The 20,958-nt window shown below is 35.1% G+C and overlaps 1 protein-coding gene across 3 annotated transcripts in view; it reads right to left on the bottom strand.

Annotated features, from left to right (window-relative positions):
- LOC117179306 (protein transport protein SFT2-like) overlaps positions 1 to 20,958 on the bottom strand; it is a 67,102-nt gene that overhangs the window by 1,788 nt on the left and 44,356 nt on the right. Inside the window, exon 2 of one of the 3 annotated variants that reach the window (XM_033370963.1) lies at positions 19,949 to 20,046. The exons of 1 other annotated variant lie outside the window; for it this stretch is intronic. In XM_033370963.1, the coding sequence (XP_033226854.1) occupies positions 19,949 to 20,025 (77 nt within the window). In that variant the 5' untranslated portion in view covers positions 20,026 to 20,046. Of the gene's footprint in view, positions 1 to 18,005; positions 18,348 to 19,948; positions 20,047 to 20,958 lie in introns of those variants that run through there. One more of the 3 variants, XR_004467905.1, reaches the window with a different exon arrangement.

Raw genomic sequence — 20,958 nt, 5'->3', positions numbered from 1 at the left:
GACCATTTCATTAAAGGGGAAGAAACCACTGAACCAATTTCTGCACATGAATACCCGATGCACTTGAAAAAAATTTGGACACTTTTTTTTGCAATACTAACAGTCCCTTTCATTGGGACACCCAATATTTTACGAAAAGAAAAAAGAAATTCTTTTGAAAAGATCACGAAGCGACATGTGGGGTTGTTGGCGACCCCAAGCGAGACGGCGACTACTTTCAACGAATGTCGAAGCTCAAATAATCTACACATCCACTTGCCAACGGTATATATTGGTATATATTGAGTTTTACGCTGGAGGGTCCCACAGAATTCAAATTTACAAAGGGGGATTTGGTATAATCACACACACAAAAAATGGGGTCGCCCACGACCCCTAGGATGCTTTAAGGGTTAAAATTTCATTTACATCACATGAAATTGTATTCAGGAAATATTCTATAAATAATGTACACGAAAAGGTTCGCAAGCGACTGCCTAACCACACAGGGTCAGATGACGAAAGAAAATTAAAATTGAATAACCAGATATCAGTGATATTCAAATATGGCTGTGATGCCGAATATTAATATTACGTTATATCATATATATTTATATTTATATTACGTTATATCATATAATATATTTATATTATATATTCGTCTTCGATTTCTTTGGCGTAAAATAGAAGGGACTATGACAAAACCACCGGACGTATCCTCGGGTTGAGCATAAACGGTCCCTGTACCAAGGGTTTCTGCTAAATAAGGTAACAGTAATTAATAGACAGTCGCTAGTATTAATAGGCAGTCTCAGAGTCTCCTAAACTTTCATTTGTTCAGTTGATTGCCGTTCATGGAAAGAGTTCGAAAGTTCACCTAAGAACTGAGAATCTACCATAAGACATTGAACAAGTCACCATTGCTAACAATTAAGTGGTATATTGTTGACGAAATATTGGTACTATCTGAAGCATGGAGGAGAATATAGAAGGGGAAGAGATGGATTAGGGAGAATCAACAGTTTTTCGATGATCCATCGCGCCTCTTCTGCGATCTCCATTTTACTTTCAGAAATCCATCCAAGCCCAACGAGGTAGAGATTTTTTGGAGAGATGTATACAAGATCCCGAAACACTAGAGTTGAAAGCAGATACTGATAATAACATCAGCTTCAAGGAGTTTTGCGACGACCTCATAACGTTTGAGGTGGAATGCCCATCAATAACTGCCGAAGAGAGAGCTCAGCGTCACTCAGCGGTCTTGAACGAAAAGCATCGTGTTCTATGCTCTTCATAAAGTTGCATAATTATCAAAAAGAATAAATGCCCGAGAATCCGACAGATTAGACAAGTGACTTATGGTGTAGAATCCATTTGGATTTTACACAAATTTCTATTTTGTACAGGCTAATTTTTCGTAACTGGATTCATTTATTAAAGAAACCTCTTTACAGAAGCCAATTCTAAAGTTGTTGGTAAGGTAGATCGCTAGGACAGAGCGTGTAGACTTCCTTCAGTGAGGCCACCTAGCAGAGAGATTTGGTATTAAACTATCGAAGTTTATCGACCTTATATTGTAAAAAGCGGACGTAGAGGTATTGCAACCATGTTTCTGTAAAGTCTCATGCCATATTGCTCATATTGCAGAAAATATGTATGCAATATATATCTGAAGATCTACGCTGCTGGTTCAAGCCAACTTCAGCGTGTTTTAAATATCGTCTAAGAGTATACAAGAGAGATTGGTATGGATTTCCGAGGACCATGAGCCTGTTTATATGTGTGTTATGAGACATGCTGGCACTGGAGAGACCAAGCGATATATTAACGTGCCTGAGAGCCGCATTCAGTACATAAAATTAGTGAAGGAGTCTTTCCAAAGCAGATTTAAGCAGATTCAAAGCAGATTCGTTTGGGGAAGTTACTTTGAAGCTTGCTTATCCATTCTTTGGTTCCGTGATTGTACATCCCACACCATTAAAGCGGGCGCGCACTTCTAAATCTCTAATGTCTTTATAACCAAATTATCCTGGGTACAGCTTACATCGTCACAAATTGAAGAGATCTCAAAATAATACTCAGAAAATATGAGAGGATTACCAAAAAACGTTCTTTCACAAAGCCGCGGAGCAAGTGGCCGAGACGCTTAGGCTTAAATATTAATATCAGAAGTGAGGAAGGTGCATTACTCCATCCAGATTCTGTACTTCTACAAGCCCAAGTGGATAAAAAAGAGGTTAAAAACTTCTGCCAATAGCTCGTCGACAATAAAATGTACGGAAACTTTTTCGTTCCTTAAATCAACAGGACTTAATTCGGGGAAAGAGAGTTTCATTTTCGTGATTTTACGTAAAGATGTGTTCAGCGATACGTGTAGAGCGTGTATTGCACACGCCGAGTACGTAGAACTCGTACTTTCCAAAAAGGTACGCCAATCATGCGAGAACGACATATCTCTACAGATACAATGCGAGACTAAGTGTGCACGGTGTGCCCACTCCTATAGGAAAACTGGCGAAAGAATTGTAGTAATTGCTACGTCCCCTAGGTGGCGCTCGTGTGAGTTCAGAATTCAAAATGAACTTAAGCAGATGATAGAAGTTCTATCGTCTGCTCAAGTTCACTGTAACTGCACGAATTATATTTCCTTTGCTTCATGAACTTGGATTCACAATAGATTTTCACCGATAACACAAACTAAAAATGGAACCAAATCAAATCAATCATCGATCAAATGCAATCAAATGTTAAAGTCTGTCGGAATCGTTCTATGATAAAACGAACAATCAAATGTTAAAGTCTGTTGGAATCGTTCTATGATAGATCGATTGCAACAGACTTGAACATTTTATTGCATTTGATCGATGAAAGATTTTATTTTGTTAAATTTTTAGTTTGTTTTATTGGTTATTATTTGTCTTTATTTCAGAAAGAAGTCAAAATAATCTACAAATTAAGGTGAGAAGGGAAGGGAGGTCGTTGCTGTAGACAATAGTTCTTATTGCATCCCCTAGGTGGCGCTGATCTCGCATTTTGGCACAATCTATAAGCATCCCCTCTAAATACATGGGAATGGACACATCGTGCTAAATGGGCTTTGCTACGATCTTTTCCGCTCTTACGGTGCTGATCGGCACCCTGTCATGCCGAATGATTCGAGGTAGATAAAGTCAATGGTCCAAAACGATAAGTGCTAAATTTTCTGGAAATAAGATTTTCTGGGAGCAGTTTGCATTGCACACGCACTCGAGGCCTAATTCCGATTTCCAGGGCTTTAAGAAATAAACTATGGAAAAGGGAAAGTAGGACAGGTATCGAGACTTTACAAGAAAGCTGCACTGACTGTACCTAGAATATTCGATTAAAATAAATGTGCTTCAGGTCGGTGCTTTAGGAGATGTGAAGCTATCACTGATTCGTAACCTCGAAGTCATAGTCGCTTGCCAAAAACGTGCCCTGGCACTTGCGATATGAATGCAGAGGACTGTCATCTTTGTATCTCTCCATGTCCTCAAGACACATGAGGTCTGTCGTTGTGATTTTAGTGTTCCTAGTGGTCACCCATCTAACGTTTGTGAGAGGTGGCTATTTATAGGTGTAATTTACCGCGGTTGTACCAAATTTTTTTAACCGACGTTCCTTGTCAGCATGCTGTAACAGAATTGTTACCTAGCACTCGAGCTCGATGCGGCCCTGAAACCAAGAGTAGCAGGATCGCGCATGATGGGCGGGCGGATTTCCCCGAGGGGACCCGAGTCGCCGAGTGATAGATAGCGCGCCTACGGGCTTGTCTTGCTCTGCTATCTATCTTTTTACTATCTTTTTCGCGTCGTTTTGCCAACGTGAGTGCCACCCCAGGCAACATGAATTCCTACGACGCCAACCCAGCCGTCCACCAGCGAACCGCGGATTGTCGAGCCGCCCACGCCGGGGGTCTACCGTACTCATCGTACCGGGCCGCAGCTTTTCTTCCCCCTAGCTACGACACGTGCTTAGGGGCCACCATGTAAGTGGCATTAAAGTTACCATTGCCTTTTTATAATTCGCTAGTTTTATTGTGTCTACGCCCGATTCTCGGCTTTCCACCCCCCCCCCCCCCCCCCCCCCTCGATATTGGCTACGTAATATCTGGCGCCCAATACAAAATCCCACACTTTTCTCACCAAAATACCTTACAAGATAAAACCAGTACAAACTCGAATAGAAAACAGGAAGATAAAACAAACGCGAATGAAAATACAAGTAATTCAAACATTTATCATTGCGGTCTAGTAGGTCATTTTAAAAGAGAATGCCCATACTAAAATTACAATCAGGGGAACTGGAAGGGCGGGTATTAGAACAAAAAACAATACAACTTAATACCGAAACGCCAGAAATATTAAATTCGGACAAAGAGGAAACATAATTGGGTAAGTGGTAATCCCAATTAAAATCGGTAAACACACAAAACTTGTTATGTTCAAGTTAGTCCCAAAGTTAAACTCTGTAGGCATTTTAGGTACGCACTACCTATCCCCATAACCGAAATAAAAACGGAAATTAATCCTGACACTATATTAGAAAAAGAGAATAGAGACGTTAGAAACGAGAAAACTAGGAATAAAGAATTGATTAAAAACGAAGAAAATCATAATAAAGATAGGAAACCGGAATTCGGAGGCAGTATTAATCTAAAAAGTACAAGGGAACTTAACAAAAGTAGCCTCAAAGTTAAACATAGCCAAAATCCCTCTAGTACCTATCAATTTCAACCAATCTCAAAAACTAAAAAATGCCTAAAGTCCAGCAACAAATCCCACAAAAGATATTCCTATCTTAATCAGCATCCCGACTAACAGCAGATTCCATCCCTAGAGAGTATCCCCATCCAAGGCACTAGCGACTATAATAGAAATCAATGGGTTAATTTTAAAAAATAAAGCATTTGTACTGAATAATATTTCAGATAGCTTAGGAAAAATATAAGAACAAAATAATTGTCCTCCAGAAATTTTCAAAGGTATTGTTGAGATTAACGAAAGTCAACAATTCCAATTAGAAAAACTCCTTGAAAATAAAACAAAAAATCATTCGGGAAAGAAACATAACCCATTTAACGCAACACAAAAATTGATGTACAGGGCCATGATCCCATTAAACAGCGAGATTATCACTTGAGCCCAAAAAATAAAGACGTGATTTACCAAACAATCGACAAATTACTAGAACAAGATATAATAGAACACTCTTGTTCCAATTGGTCAAATCGCATAGTGATGATCACAAAACCGGGTAAAGATTATATATTCTGTCTAGACATCAGAAAGATTAACAATATTACAAAAAAGACCTCTACCCGATCCCACTAATGACAGAAATACTAGATACTTTGAGGTCAGCAAAATTTATATCAAAAATTGTTTTAAAGCTAGCTTACTTTGCAAATACCTTTAAAAGAATGTTCGAAATAAATGAGAGCATTCACAGTCCATGGAAACGGCATGTATCAATTTAAAAGGATGCCATTTGGTCTGACTAATTTTTTAGCCACTTGCCAGATACTTATAGACAAAATTATCACTCCAGACTTAAAACTAAACGTTTTTTGTTATTTAGACGACATAGTAATAGTAACTTAGAACAAGATGAGGCTTTCCAAAAAATTCAACAAAATTCAAACAACTGACGTCATAAATCACGTATTAGCATACGCGAGCAGAAGCCTAAACGTGGCAGAATCTCGATACTCGGAATCCGAAAAAGAACGCCTAGCGGTAGTTTGGGCCATCAGAAAATTTAGGCCGTATCTAGAATGTTATAGTTTCAAAGTAACCACGGACCAGTGACCAGTGACTCCATAACCTAAAAACCCCCACTAGCCGATTAGCCAGATGGGCATTAGAACTCCTTTAGTACGTTTACCAAGTCATATAGCGCAAGGGTAACTCAAAACTTGTAACTGATGCTCTGTCGAGATCAGTAGAATCAGTAAAAAATATAGCGTTCGCATTAGCGTGTAGCGTAGAAAACCTTAAAGCAGACACCAATGACAGAACAGACGACTGGTACTCTACTAGTCTAATCCATGGAAACTCGTTGTACCAAATAAATTACGAATTCAAGTTGTACTCCTAGATAATCAAATATGTAAAAAACTGTAAAGTTTGTCAAAGAACTAAAGCGAGCAACCAGCCAAAAATAGGGCTAATGGGAAAAAGAATCGTGGAAGAACAATGGACCATGAATGCTGCCGATATCATGGGACCATTACTGATTTCAAAAAAGAGAAGGAACCAATATTTATTAGTTTTCGTAAATATTTTTACGAAATGGGTCGAAATAATCCCAATTAAAAAAGCTAACGGCATCACAATAGAGTTAGAATTTCATAAACGTGTCATTTCGCGTTGGGGAACACCGTGGATTAAACAAATTATTAAAAAAATTAATAAATCCTACCTAGGAAATAATCAATCCACATGGGACGAACATATAGATGATTTGCAGTTTGCAATAAACACTAGCACAAATTCGTCGACCCAATCTACCCCAGCTTTCTGAAACTTAGGTCGAGAATTAGAACCACTACAGTCCCTAAAACAAAAATTTGGAAAACGAAAGCGAAATAGAGTTTCAAAGCGTAGACAAATGGACAGACAGACTTAGAAAGCTAAAAATTATAAAAGAAGTCCAGAAAAATTTGGACGTAGCAAATAAAAGACAGGCAAATAACTATAACTTGAGAAGAAGACCGTTAGAATTGAGAATAGGAGATAAGGTGTTAAAAAGGGTAACTAGACTGTCGAATAAATCGGACAAAAAAGCAGGTAAGTTATGCGACAAATAGGAAGGTCCATATATTATTGAGAAAAAGATTTCCCCAACGATTTACGAATTAAAAAACCTCAAAGGAAAAAGCATAGGCGAATGGATTGTTTTAAGCTAGAAAACAACTGATAGACACACAAAAAACTCACAAGAAATGGAGATTTTAAGGGTTAGCAACTAAGTATTGGCAGAGGGCAAAGATCAATGGCATAGCACACACAACTGACTCCAAAGACAATCCTAGACAGTACGAACATCTTTTTTTCTTTTCTCCCCCATTTAGAAAATGGAACCAGAATTGAGATGCCATCTCTGCTAAAGGTCGGCAGACAACCAACAACTCTAAGCACACTTATCAGTGTGCCTAGTCTGGATTTGGCTAAACAAAATTGCTCAGGGAGCGAAAGAACACGACCTAAAATACCATTCCCACCGCCACATCCGCAGCGCATTTAAGATCCTGGAACCGAGGGAGGAGGAAGACGCCGTAGGAGGACCATGTGCAAAGGAAACAGAGGTACCACCTCAGATAAGGTTATAGAAAGTAAAAGAACTAAAACTAAAGGCGCAACTGAAGCACTTAAAAAACTGTAACAAAAAAACTTGGTTCATATATAACTAATTTAAATAAACCCAAATGGAAAAAAGGGCCGAAGAGGAGGAAAAGAGAAAAAAGGAGGAGGATACGAGAGCCTCAGCTTTCCTTCCCCCTATGTACGCCACGGGCTAAGGGTCCAATATGTAAGTGGCAAATGTTCAATACTTGCCTGTCTTCTTTACCATTGTCATTTTACCAGTCAGGGAACTTCTTAGTAGTATCTTAAACTATAAATTTTTGTATCGTTTCTGCTTAATACAGTTGATAAGTTTTCTAAAATTGACAGTTTTAATTCTGAAATATGCAAAAATGGGTAAGTAAAATACCCTAGGTAATTAATGTAATTTTTCCGGTAAATGACTAGGTATTTTACGTGTTCAGTTTCTTACACGATGTAAAATACGTGTATAAGGGACTTTACGTTGTGAAGTTCTCGTTTCCTTCCATGAAAATAAGTGTGGAAGGCGCTCATAAGCAACATTCTTTTATATTTAGTTGAAAAATAAACATTGCGCTAGATTTTAATTACTCTCATTTTATGTCAATTGCAGACGTTTAAAATTAATCGTATTCCGTGGAATATATGGAAACCTACTATCGACGAGAAAATTCGAGTCCTCTGGCTTTGACGTTGAAAAATGAAGACAAAATAGAGGCTTAATGAAAGAGGTATCATGTTAAAGGAGCAAATGTTGTACGTTAATGAGCCGAAAAGTAATAGGAAAAATCTTCTAAAAAATTCATGGTGGTACTTTAAAATTTCTGAACAGATTGCCGTCAAAAAATTTGCAAAATATAAATAATTGTTCGTTTTTTGTAAATAAATATGCGACTGAACTAACTTCAGTTCTAATGAAGATAATGAAGAGATTTAAATTGGAGGTAGTGGGTTGAACTATCTGTAATAATTTACAATTTGGAGGAAGTATTTGCTTCTCGTCGTCTTCGTGCAAATTATGATATTTGAAGTTAGTTTTTTATATAGAAAAGCAAGTGCCAGAGCCCAGCGTGGTGCCGTTTTTCAGGAGATCGTCCTCGGTTTTCCTCACCAAGGGAAAGGGACCGAAGGCCAGCGTGAGGCTCGGAGGCACAAGTTGGGTAGGTCGAGATGAGGAAAACCGAGGACGAACCTATGAAAAAATGGAACCACGCTGATTTCTGGAAGTTTATATCCCATATAAAAAATATACTTTATATCGCAATTTTTACGAAGACAACAAGAAGCACATACTTCCTTCAAACTGTAAATTATTACAGATAGTTCAGCTTAGTACCTCCAATTTAAATCACTTCATTATGCTTCACAGTTTCCTGTCTTTAAAAACCATCAAATTTCCTTACTTTTCATCAGAATTTCAGATCTGTAAGTATGGGCTCCAGTGGGCTCCAGAATAATTTTTTATAGTCTGCTCTCTACCTCATACGACAGAAAGAGAGGTTTCGAAATCTTCGTTTCGAATTCGATCACCTCCCGTTGTCTATCTCACATAATGAAAAGGGAGGTCTAGAATACTGAGAAAGTTATATTTTTTTGAGAACAGTAACGATAATATGAATACTATCGAAAATATAATCGGCGGATAAATTGTTTAGGAATTTATGAGAACGTACTAAAGTGAATATAACCTCAAATTTTAGCTTAATTTTTGATAAATTGACGGTCAATTTAAATTTAGCTAGAACACAATACAGCGGTGGCACGCTTATAGTATGTTTCTTTTTGAAGACACAGAGAGGTAGTACAATGCAATGCGCATGTGCAACCATAATATTTTCAATTATTTTCTAAATTACACATTAGTACGTAAATGTGACTGTAAATACGGTCAGATTCACGGCCATGTATTTGAAACCGTATTTTCGGTCGTATTTCGGGTCATAGTTATGGTGGTTTTTTAAAATAAAAAATTAATTATTTGATTTTCAAGTTTGAAATTGAATAAATTCCTCTCCATTAAACATATAATGAAGTAATACATTAGATAATTTAAAAAGAGCGAATTTGTTTGAATGAAACAGTCGCAGTCCCAGAGAAAGTATGGTATTGTATAAGTATTGTACTTATAGATACATTATGTTGCGAACAATATTCTTTATCATTTCATAAAAAGATACAAAGAAATTGCAAAATATCTTGGTCTTGAAAGTTTATCTTTTAAATGAAATTGACAACTTATCATTTAGTCTACAAGTATTAGGTACTACGGAAAATCTCTGCTTAATCAGTCTCCTATGTATCATTCACAACTGAATAGTTAGGAAGAGTGAAAAAGAGTGACCAACGAACATAACCAAATAATCAATATTAAAAGTACAAATTTTGTATGGAGGTGTGGAAAAATAGAACCAACATAATTTAAATGAATTTTGAAAGAGACAGCAATATGTTTGTTAGAAAAAATTAATTTGGTTCAAAATTATATATCAAACAATACCATTCATCAGCTGAGATTATATCACAATTATTTATGTACATTTTTTGTGTTATAACAAAACGCTAAACTATTTGCAGTTTGTCGTTAAAAGTAGTGCATCTTTGGTACAGGGGATAGGTATTTCGCATCATTTATTTTAAAAAAAGCATATTTCTGCAATGTCATTTGTATTTGCGACGTGTAAATCATTATTGTAGGCTGTAACTTTCTGGAAAACTGTACATTGATCTTGGATTGCGTTTACTGTGGTAAGTGGTTTGTAAATTGTATATTCTGCTTAAGACAATTCGTCGGCTAAAAATAGTTGAATTTTGATAAAAGAACCATCCTTTAATATAGCAAAAGAGTTATCAGAACATTCTTTTTTATTCTTCAGTCCTGAATAAACATATTTATCGTTTATCATTCTCTTATAAGAAATCGTTTTAAGAGATGAGTGAAACTCTTCAACCCATACATACTTACCTGACGCGTAAACTCTTTAGCAGCTTTCATCATTCGGAGTAACTTTCCATTAGCAGTTTCGAACGGATAAGCTGTATGAACATATGACAGACCTAAATTAGCAATGGATGTTACTCAATTAATTAACTGGCGATCGTTATACGTCATTGCTGCTTTTGTGTAATATTCTTTAGTGTATACCAGAAAATTTTTGAAGAAATTTTCCACATGCTCTAATTCAGCTCTCGTTTTGGCTCTGGTCCTGGTTTTTAGGGAAATATGAGTCGCTTCAACAAATAAAGCCCAGTACTGCACTAGTTTTTTTTCAAAGGTAGCGATACGATATCTGTGTAATTAAGCGTGTTAAGCGCATAGTTTGATGTGGAACTTGTTTGCTACATGAAAATTTGTAAATACTTTTTATGTCTGCAAAAGTCAAGGTTTTTGACAACGGTGACATTTTGCTACTAAACCAGTAATCATTTTTTTTGCTACACCCAACCTTGAGAAATGTATATCGTCTGGTATGATGCACAAGCAACTTCATACATGTCAACATACTTTTTCAATTTGCTCTTCAGTAAGAGGATGCAGAAAAGGAAATTTTCGAGAACCACCAGTCCTTTCATAATTTCGTATGTATTCACCTTCGTGATGACACAAACTGCAGCTGTAACGACCATTGTACTGAGTGATGCCTTCCATCGTGGCGCGAGCGACTGAATCCACGCAACTACATATCGTACATGGTTTTATGATTTGCATTTCTCCTTGTATGATGCATGGAATACCTGAGTCAGCCATTTAATTAATTTCTTCAACAAATGCTCAAAAGAAAACACTCATTTCTGGTATGCCTTTCCTGAACCACAATGGATAAATAATAGGTTATGATATTCTTATATCCATGGGTATCTCGTTCAGCAATAAATAAATTGGATAAGCTGAAAATGTAGAGCTTTCAAACTTTGATGCTCCGTCCGAATTAAAAACAAAAACGATATATATCGCGTTTTATATTTAGGATCTAAACTATCTACAAAGTCCCTGTACGCGTTTCTGTCGTAGATGTCTCTATGCAAACCACGATCATAAACTTGTAACCGTACAAGATGAACATAATATTCTGAATAGCGGGGCTATGGAGGTTCTGGATGATTTCTCTATTCTTCACTAAAGCTTCTTTGAGGAGGTGTTCGGTGCATCATTGGAGATTAAAAACGAGTTGAACATTAGCTTCGGAAGTGAGGTGAGAACCCATGAGGTGGGTGCCAAGATGTCGATGAAGAAAGGGGTTTGCCTGATCTCAAAAATCGGGAACAACTTAATGAAAATGGATAACTTCTGCCGTTCGGCACGAACCATGCATAAGCAAATCACAACGCGGCTGGATAACGCATCCGCGTACCCAGGATCTGTAGAAGGCTGGTTTAACGGTTTCGAATACCGAATTGGCGTTTTTTTCGTCAAGAAGGTACAAAAAGTCAAGAAGCGCGTAGGCGTGAAGGACACGGCTCGAAAAGAAACTCAAACAGAGGCATCCTTTGCACCTGTGAAGAGGGCGAGAGAGCCAACTCTGAGCCCCCAAGAGAGAACAGCCCAAATACCATCGGCGAAGAAGTAGAGGACCCGCATTGTTGGTGCGGGGACACCAGAAGGAGAGATAAAAGAGCAGAGGGTGGAATCTTTCCCTAAGCAGATCAAGAAAAAGAGGCTCCGAGACACGCTCGACCGGAAGCGGTGATGGTGAAACTGGCACAGAGGAAAAGTTACGTACAGGTTCTCAAGGACTTGAAAACCAAGATTAAACCCAATACCCTTGGTGTCCAAATCAAGTGTGTAAGGCAGACAAGGAGCGTCGACGTCCTCATTGAGGTGCGAAGCGAAGCAGAGGGCAGCTCAAAACTGTCCTCAGCTATTAGGGAAGTCGTCGGAGAAGCGGGAAACGTGCACGAGGTCGTTCCCCGCACTGAAGTCGAAATCTTAGATTTAGATCAAACGATGGATGAATAGAAGCCTTCAGGGGAACTCTGAAGGCCTTTGTTGAGCGGAGTGAAGAGTTAGCCGAAAGGCTAACTCGAGCGGGACAATTGAAGGTGAGTTTGATCTCCTGCAAGATCCATAAGAAGACGGAAACCACAATGTGTTAGCGCTGTCACAGCTACGGTCACCTGGCAGCGAAATGCGAAGGTCCAGATCAATGTAATCTTGACACTCAGACGTGAACTATCCAGTAGATAAGGACTAACTGATCTATTTTTATTTTTAAATGGACTTGATAATGGATTTAGAAAAAGTTCAATGAACTTTTGCATAGGTTTGTTTACAATGCGAATGTTCAAGGTCACTTTTGAGTTTTGACTTTGAGTTTTATTTTGAATTCCTGTTCCTCTATGAATCGAAGGATACCCTAAGGTATATTTTCTGAAAATTTTATTCAAAAGTTCCAAAAACTGACGTACAGAGCACGAGTTGAAGTGAAAAACGGATTAAAATCGACTTTTTCAAAAAAGTAAGTTTTTTGGCTTTAATTTTTAAACTAAAAAAGTTACAACTTTTTGTCTTAAGAAAAAAAGATGCGCAATCAAATTGTCCAGAGTGAAAAGGAGATTTTATAAAGATCAATGAAAAAATTATGGTGGTTAAAGTTAGGAAATACTTTGAAACTAAAAAGGCTGCCAGTAGACGTGTATGGTACAAAGATTTTGAGAATTTTGTACAGCGAACACCTCAATGTTCAGACATTTCTAAGAGCACCGTCCATATACGTAGATACCTTTTTAGGGATTCATTAGGTGGAAATTGTTTTTGACATTTACATGGACCAAGCATTTTCAAGTATTGAAAATGTGTTAGTGATATTGCGGGAAATAGTTAGTGATTTTCCACATGTATGACAGTCCGCTGAGAAAGGGACTTAATGCGTCATAGCTAACGACTGACGTAAGAAAATAAAAATCGATTTTGTACGCATTAGGTCCCTTTCTTCGCGGACGGACACATATGTGTAAAATAACATTGTGGAAGCACATGAAAAAAATCAATTTTGTTTATGGGAAACTTAAGAATGGAATACGTTCTACATAAGTACCCGACTGCTACTAATTTTGACATGTACACGATGTACATAAAATAGGCAATTATCGAGGTGGATTTGTAAATGAATGCTCAACATTTCGACGAATGGTTGCGGCACACTCTGATTGCGTTGTCACTCAGATCTATGGCCGTGCTTGATCACGTACCGTATTATACGCTGACTTATCCAGCTTATCAAAATCCAACCACACAATGGAAAGAAAGCGATTCTGTAGGGAAACCATTGATTTCTATGCATTGAAAAGGTATGAACTGTACAACCTGTCCAGACAGTATTTACATCCGAAAGTCTATCTGTTGGATACGATAGCACAAGAGATGAGGAAAAGCGAAGTTCAGTTGCTGTCACGTCCAGTAGCACATTGTGAATTGAATCCTCTAGAACTCATTGTCGCTTACGTAAAAAAGCGCGTCGCAACTGCCAACAAAACTTTCAAAATAAATGACATACTCTGATTGTGCTAAGGAACTATGGAAGATTTGCCGCCAAACTTTTGGGCAGTTTTACAAGATATGCGAAGAAAATTGAGGAAGAGTATAGAGAAGATAGATATGCAATTTCACAATTAATTATCGAGAATTTATCTCAATTAATGTCGACCAAGATTTTAATGGATACTCATACTTCTGCATGAGATCTATTTCCCAATCATTTAACTATTTTTTTAAAAAATAGTCGCCGGGTAGGCATAAAAAATGATTATTTGACATGTTTACAATGTGGGAAAAAATTTCGTCAAAAATATTAGAAGCAGCGGCAGCATGGCCGCTAGGCAGGCCCATTTCCGCCGTAATGGGCGGCGGTGCTTAATGAAAACGCGTGCGAATCGGTAGACCCTCGGCAGCCGTGGCGACCGTAATTTTTAAACGCTCATAACTCCTAAACAAGGCACCATTTACAAAGAAGACGGACATGTGCCTAATTACTTTTGACGTACTATCGATTGATGATAGTCTCATCAAAAAGTGAATGTTGCTGAGAAGGCCTTCCCCTTGCAAGAAGGCGAGTTTTACGGTCAAATGTCAATTTTATAAAAAGATATTCCCAAAAAACGTTAAATTTCGATTATTTCGTAAAATCTAAATAACTCCTAAAATAATTCACATTTCTTTGAATTTGTATTTTTAATGTTTTATACTTTGACCCTAAGGCCTAAGTGACGAAAAAAGAATTATTTTCAGTTTAAAAACTATGAAAAACTACAAGTCCAGGTTTTGCATATTTGTAGTACATTTTCAAAACTAATAAACAAAAGTAAACATCGATTTTTAATTTGCACATTGTATTTATTCTTCATTGTGTGCTGTAGAAATTTGTAATTTAGTAAGAAAAAAGTCTGATAAAATAAAATTAGCTTTTGCAAATCATAAATCTTCGTTATTTTAAGAAGTTTATAATTATATATGATAAAAAAGTAAACTTTAATTATTTATTTTCGCAATTTCATTTAAATGGGTGATTCCCCAGAGTCAGGCAATTTCTTGCAAGGGCAAGTTTTGTATAAAAATGTTTCAAATTGTTTTGTTTTTTCATAATGGTTACGTTCATTGGCCTTAAGGAAAGGGGTCCTCTAAATATTTACGCTTTTTTTCACGTTTTATTCCGGGCAATTTTTTCTTATTGTATGTGAAATAAAACACTGTAGAATATTAACAGATTTAAAGTAACATGGCTAAGAAGAATAGTTTTGCTTAAGAAATGCAAAGTTTGTCTAAAATTGAGTGTTTTTTTTTTAATTTGAAATTTTTTTATTTTCAAGATTATTATTCTAACTTAAAATCGTAATCTCGATTTACGTAGATTTTTAATAAGATTGTTTGGAAGAGGGCTTCGATTAGTTTCGTTGCGCACGTGATTGCGAAAAGCCGGTTATGGTATCCGATGTTACAGTATCCGAAAACCATACAAAATTACGTTTTACGCTTTTAAACCAAAGCAATCAATAAAACTTCCTGAAAAAAATTCCTTTATTATATAGGTGCTACACGGAATTTTTATCTTCTCATTGATTTTTATTATGAATTATAAAGGTTCTTATCAGGTACGGTATACGATACTAATAAAAATTAGCCAAATTTTCGGTTACATTTGTTGACTTTGCAAAAAAAGTTCTTAACCACCGAAAACATTTAGGGAGATATGCGTATAATTAAATTTCGTCTACTAATATGTCAGGTGAATTGAAATATTTTTTATTAATTTTATAGTTTTTGATTCAAGATTGCAAACTATCAAGTGTAACTTCCAAGATAATTCACTTTGTATTAAATCCACGCCTCTAAACTTGGCCCTGTATCTAGAGTTCTTTTTAGATGCAGAAGGATAAATGCATATCTAATCAAGGGTGTTTCTATTTCTAAAATGCGAGTTTTCCACTACGCCTTATTAAATAATTTTCACTATCTCAAGGATTCTGCTAAAAACTTTTTCCGCATTAATATTGAGTAAGATTCAATTGAAATCAAGTGACATAATGAGCACAGGCTTAAAAATAAGCAACATTTTAATCAAAATTGTATTCAATTATTATAAAAAATTTATTTAAACTAATTTAACAGTATATCACTTTTGTTCTAAAAAAATCTCTCTTAAAATCGTTGGAATTTACCATTATTATTAGGATGACAATATTTCATTAAAAAATTTTTTTTTTCAAAGTCAAATGTTTCATTGTTTAAAAATTTTAGTTCGGACAAAAGTAATAGCATCATTGGATCATACTAGATAGATGACATAGATTTTATGTGTTAGCAAATTTTGTATTAACCCTATTTCTAATGTAGTATTACTCACTACATTCTTCGGCACTTGTTTACGCATATTATTATATTATATAAGAAACAGGGTTGAGACCAAAATTATCTACCACGTGGACTCAATAATTTTTTCCGCAAAATCGAAAGGTGCTATTATCTCTGCCGTAGGAAACATTATTATAATGATTGTTTGAACAACAATCGTTTCAACAACTGAAAATTGAAATACTTTTGTTAATGAAAAATCGTCTGATATTAAAATATTCTCATAACAATATAAATTTTTTACAATTTTCTTACAACAAACTAATGTACTAAAGTATTTGTTAAAATAGATTATTTATAATAATTATGTACTATTTTAAATAATATATTCATAATTTCTAGGTTTGCCTTCATAAGTTCTAACAGTAATTTTATTTGCTCTACTTTTTTGGAGGTAAGAAATTATATCGTCGAAATGAACAATTTTGCAGCTTTATTTGCAAGTATTGTTAAACACGAAAAGATATAACAAAAGGGAAATTCAATTCAGGGTATATAATTTCGAAACGACTTCTTTACTTCGATTTTCTAAAACGCTCAACGGCACTTGGTTAGCACATTATTCCTTCCTAATTCAAGATTTATTTTACAAAGAATAAAATACATATGAGATACGAAATTGCTTAGAATCCCTAAACAAATTCTAAATCTCGTTACATTTTTTGCAATTTTTTTAATATCCTGAGCACATTAAAACTTTTGAAATACCTTTACTTTATTAATAATTCCACAGAACTCGAATGAAATTGTATAAAAGATTACGAAATCGATAATATCTGTGAAAATTCCTTAAAATGATGAAAATGTTTGAATTCCTCTGAAATCTCGTAAAAACAACAAAATCAGGTATTTTAAAATTAAACTTAAACTAATTTACATGTATACAAAAAGACGCTGTAACACTTCATTAGTTTAATTTCAAATTAAATGCCGTTAAACTGTAATTTGAGTTATTATTATCGATGCTCTAAAGTAAAAAATGACTCAACAATTTTTAAATGTTCAAAATTATATTAATAACAGCAATGTCGAATTAGAAACATAATAAAATTTCTAACGAAACATTTTTTAAAAGCAGGACTTAAATTATTTGTATTGAAAGTCGTTTCAAGTTATGACTTGTTCAATTTCTATTTAAACTTAAAAATTATGCACTTTCACTGACCAATTGAAGCATTTCCAATTGCAACAATCCAAATTATAACATTCAAAGTTGTAATTTAATACCTGAAATTTCAAAGATGCAAGACTTTTTGTGTCAAACAATTGATACATCATTTCAATGCAATAAAAAAAAAGTTTGATTATGGGCCCAACAATTTCAAGTAACTTCAAAACTAAAAATTGTTTACAAAGAGTCAATCGGACGTGTGCATTTGTTTCAGTACTAGTGATGTCGTCGGAGACGAGAAATACCGAGTCTGGTTCGCTTTCGTCTCGTACATTTTTTGGTTCCGTTTAAGTTTCCCGGGCCTATTCCCCAGAGTGGATAGCTCGCGGAGCGTTCCGTTACTACTCTGGCACGCTAATGCTAATTAGCGTTTTTTAATGGGTAGTTAGAGTCGAAATATGATTACACATTATACGTAGTTGTCCATTAATGAATAATTTGATGTCAAACAGGACTATTTTTCGATTTTTTTAAAAGATTTAACTTCACCCTTTTAGTATATAATTTTTTCTGAATTAAACATTATTTTTCCAATTAAAAGGACAGAACATATGAAACAGTAACGTAAAAAATCAGTATGTTTTCGAGTCATTTGGAGTTTAACGAATTTAATGCTATTTTTTTTTTATATTTCAGATGTTACGCGTCAAATAGATCGGGATTACCAGAAGTAATTACCACTTTAAATTGATATGCAATAGGTATATTTAGGCGTAACAAGTTACAATGTCTCTTGGACGAGCGGGTGGCGAGAACTGGACAGTCGACCCGAAGAGGCGGTTTCCATAGGTTTGCATCGATTAGCGCTTCCAGATGCGCAGGTGTACATTCTGTTGATTATTCTTAACGTGGACTACAAGTATTATATAGAGCATTATATCGCTTATAATCAGGGTACATAACACCGCCCTCTTTAGACATTATTTCGGCCTCAAAATTCTTCGATTTTAGAAATGATCCCTTCTCGTACTTGACGGTCTTAATAGAGATGTTCGTGGTTGTATCATTTCTACAGCAGATGTATAAGTTACAACATTAGTTTGATTGTCTACTCTATTTTTGAAACAAAAAAGTACAATTTTCTTAGGTATACATTTAGTTACATATTTTAGTATTCCACACTTAAAAATAAAGTACATAGCTACGGATCCTATCGCTAAATAGCCTAACCGATGTAATCATTCTGAAGTAGTTTCGCTCAAACCTTTCGGATTTTTATGACTAGACATATTATTAAGTATATTTTGAACATCGTTTAAACTAAGTTGTGCTTTTCTTAGTACATCTATATCAATTTGCTTGGGCATTTAAATTAATTTATTTTCTAGGTTATCCAAATTTCCTAAGTTATACTGCAAATCATAAGCTTCATTGACGAGGATCGTTTTTGTAATATTTAAATTTTTCGAAAGTTCAAGTTTATCATGGTTGTTATATATTTCACAGTCTTCGCTGGTTATTAATGTAGGAACTTTGATTGAAATTCATTCGATTTTATTTCCGCATGCTAAATCTAGCTTGGTGTCGATTGTGGAAATTACAGTATATCCTCCTATTACAGGTATATATGTTTCCTTAATGAACAAATAAGGAGACTGTGAACAAGCTGTTTTTGCATACCGTCTCAGTAAACTTGCTTCACAAGTATTTATTTCAGAAATTCTCAGATTAGGCCGATTTCTTTTATATATTAAGTGTCTATTAATTTTTTTACATTTGTTAATTTTCTCCTTATCAGTTGGTACTTAACTGTCTTCATATTCAATTATTAAGTCATGATCAGGAATTAGGGAAAGGAATACTTTACCAAATTTAACAGGAATTGGGATTATTCTTCGCATGGACCCTTCCTGGTTTTCTATAATCGGAATATTAATAATGTAATTCAATAATCCATTTACGACTGCTATTGAGACTAAACTAATATCGAGAATTTTTTGGTAGTCTTCTTCGAAATGGTGCTTTGTTCTATGTTGCATTTCAAATTCTTCTAACGTATTTTTCAAGATTTCGGGTGTTCAAATCTGAGGATGTATGATTCCATGCCTACCATTATTAGCAGCATCTATTGTTATGTTAATATTCTCAGTGTTTTCTTCAATTAGGATTGTTGTCGAAATTAATTTCATATTAATGAAATTATCTTTAGTATTGGCATATAGTTTTTCAATTGTTTGAGATTCTAAAGAAATTTTATCCTTCATTTCGCGGTCCGTATCCAGTACTAATTTAAGGATACTCGTTTGGTTATTTAGGACGGAAACCATTTGATTATTATCAGTATTTAATTTATCACATTCTGAATTTATTTAATTCAAATTTGATTCAGTCAGGGTTTCAAAAAGGGTTTTTTAGATATCACCTATAAAATTAGCTAAGCCTCTTTTATGTCTTTGTTTTCCAAGTAACTTATGTAAAATTTTATTTTGTTTATTAATCTGTTACGCTTATGTCTTATTAAGCTTATTTCATTTTTTGCTGTGCATTTATTTTCACATGTTTGTTCAATTAAATTAGTTGTTTGTTCTATGGCTTGAAATCTGCTTTCTGTTGTGGTTAAATTAACTCCTATAATTAGTTTCCAATTTTCGTGGTACAAGTAGGCTTTACCAATTTCCTCCATGTGGATGTTTCCATACATTTTTCGTTTTACGTAGTTTGCTTGTGTTGTCGTTATCAGCATCCATAGTAATAGAATCATTATTTTTCTGGAACATAAAATGGCATCGCCTGATTGATACGAAGTTGAAGAGTTTTACCTTCAAATTTAATTTATAAATTGTTATTTTTTGTAATTTCTGTAACAATTCTTCAACCTTTCCAGCTTGGGTCTAACTTATTTTGTTTTGTATTGTTTTTCCACTTGACATGATCTCCTACTTTGTAAACGGGATGACTTTTTATTATATTTTCATCTAAACGTTTCTTGGTCTTTTTTTGTGCAACTTCTATTCTTTCTTTAGCTTTCCTGATTATATAATCATGTTTAAGTTTCCACTTCTTTATTAAATCAGCGTAAGTAAGAGTTGGTGACCTTGGTATTGCTGATGGGATATAAGGATCTCTTCCGAAAGTAATCTCGAAAGGTGAGAAGCCTGTGCTTGTATTTTTCATTGTCTTAATTATGAACATAATGAATTTTAAATTTTCGTTCCATTGTTTACCATTATCTTCCATTGATGTTTTAAGTAGATTTTTTAAAGTTGAATGCATTCATTCTATAGTGCCGTTTGCTTGTGGGTGGAAAGACGTTTTTATATGCTTTATATTTAATGCATCTTCAAATTGCGTAAAAGCATGCCATATCTGCCAAATTACAGAAGACCCCAAGAGTAACTAATCAACCACAATCAATTATTCCAGACATACCAATTAATCCTAACAAAAAATCGCATTAGACGTTTTTGGTCCCTTACCCGAAACAAAACTGGGAAATAAATACATTTTAAGTTTTAGTACCCATGAAAATTGAAACTGCAGAAACTGTAATCGAAAGCATGATTGATCATTATATATATATATATATATATCCTCGGGTTGCGAATAGAGGGTCCCTGTACCAAGGGTTTCTGCTGAATATGGTTACAAAAATAAATAGGCAGTCGCGGACAATTGTCCAG

This window comes from Belonocnema kinseyi, chromosome 9 (assembly GCF_010883055.1).
Source record: "Belonocnema kinseyi isolate 2016_QV_RU_SX_M_011 chromosome 9, B_treatae_v1, whole genome shotgun sequence".
NCBI classification, from domain to species: domain Eukaryota; kingdom Metazoa; phylum Arthropoda; class Insecta; order Hymenoptera; family Cynipidae; genus Belonocnema; species Belonocnema kinseyi.
Note: the sequence above shows the minus strand (reverse complement) of the source record. Positions and strands in the feature narration are given on the sequence as shown.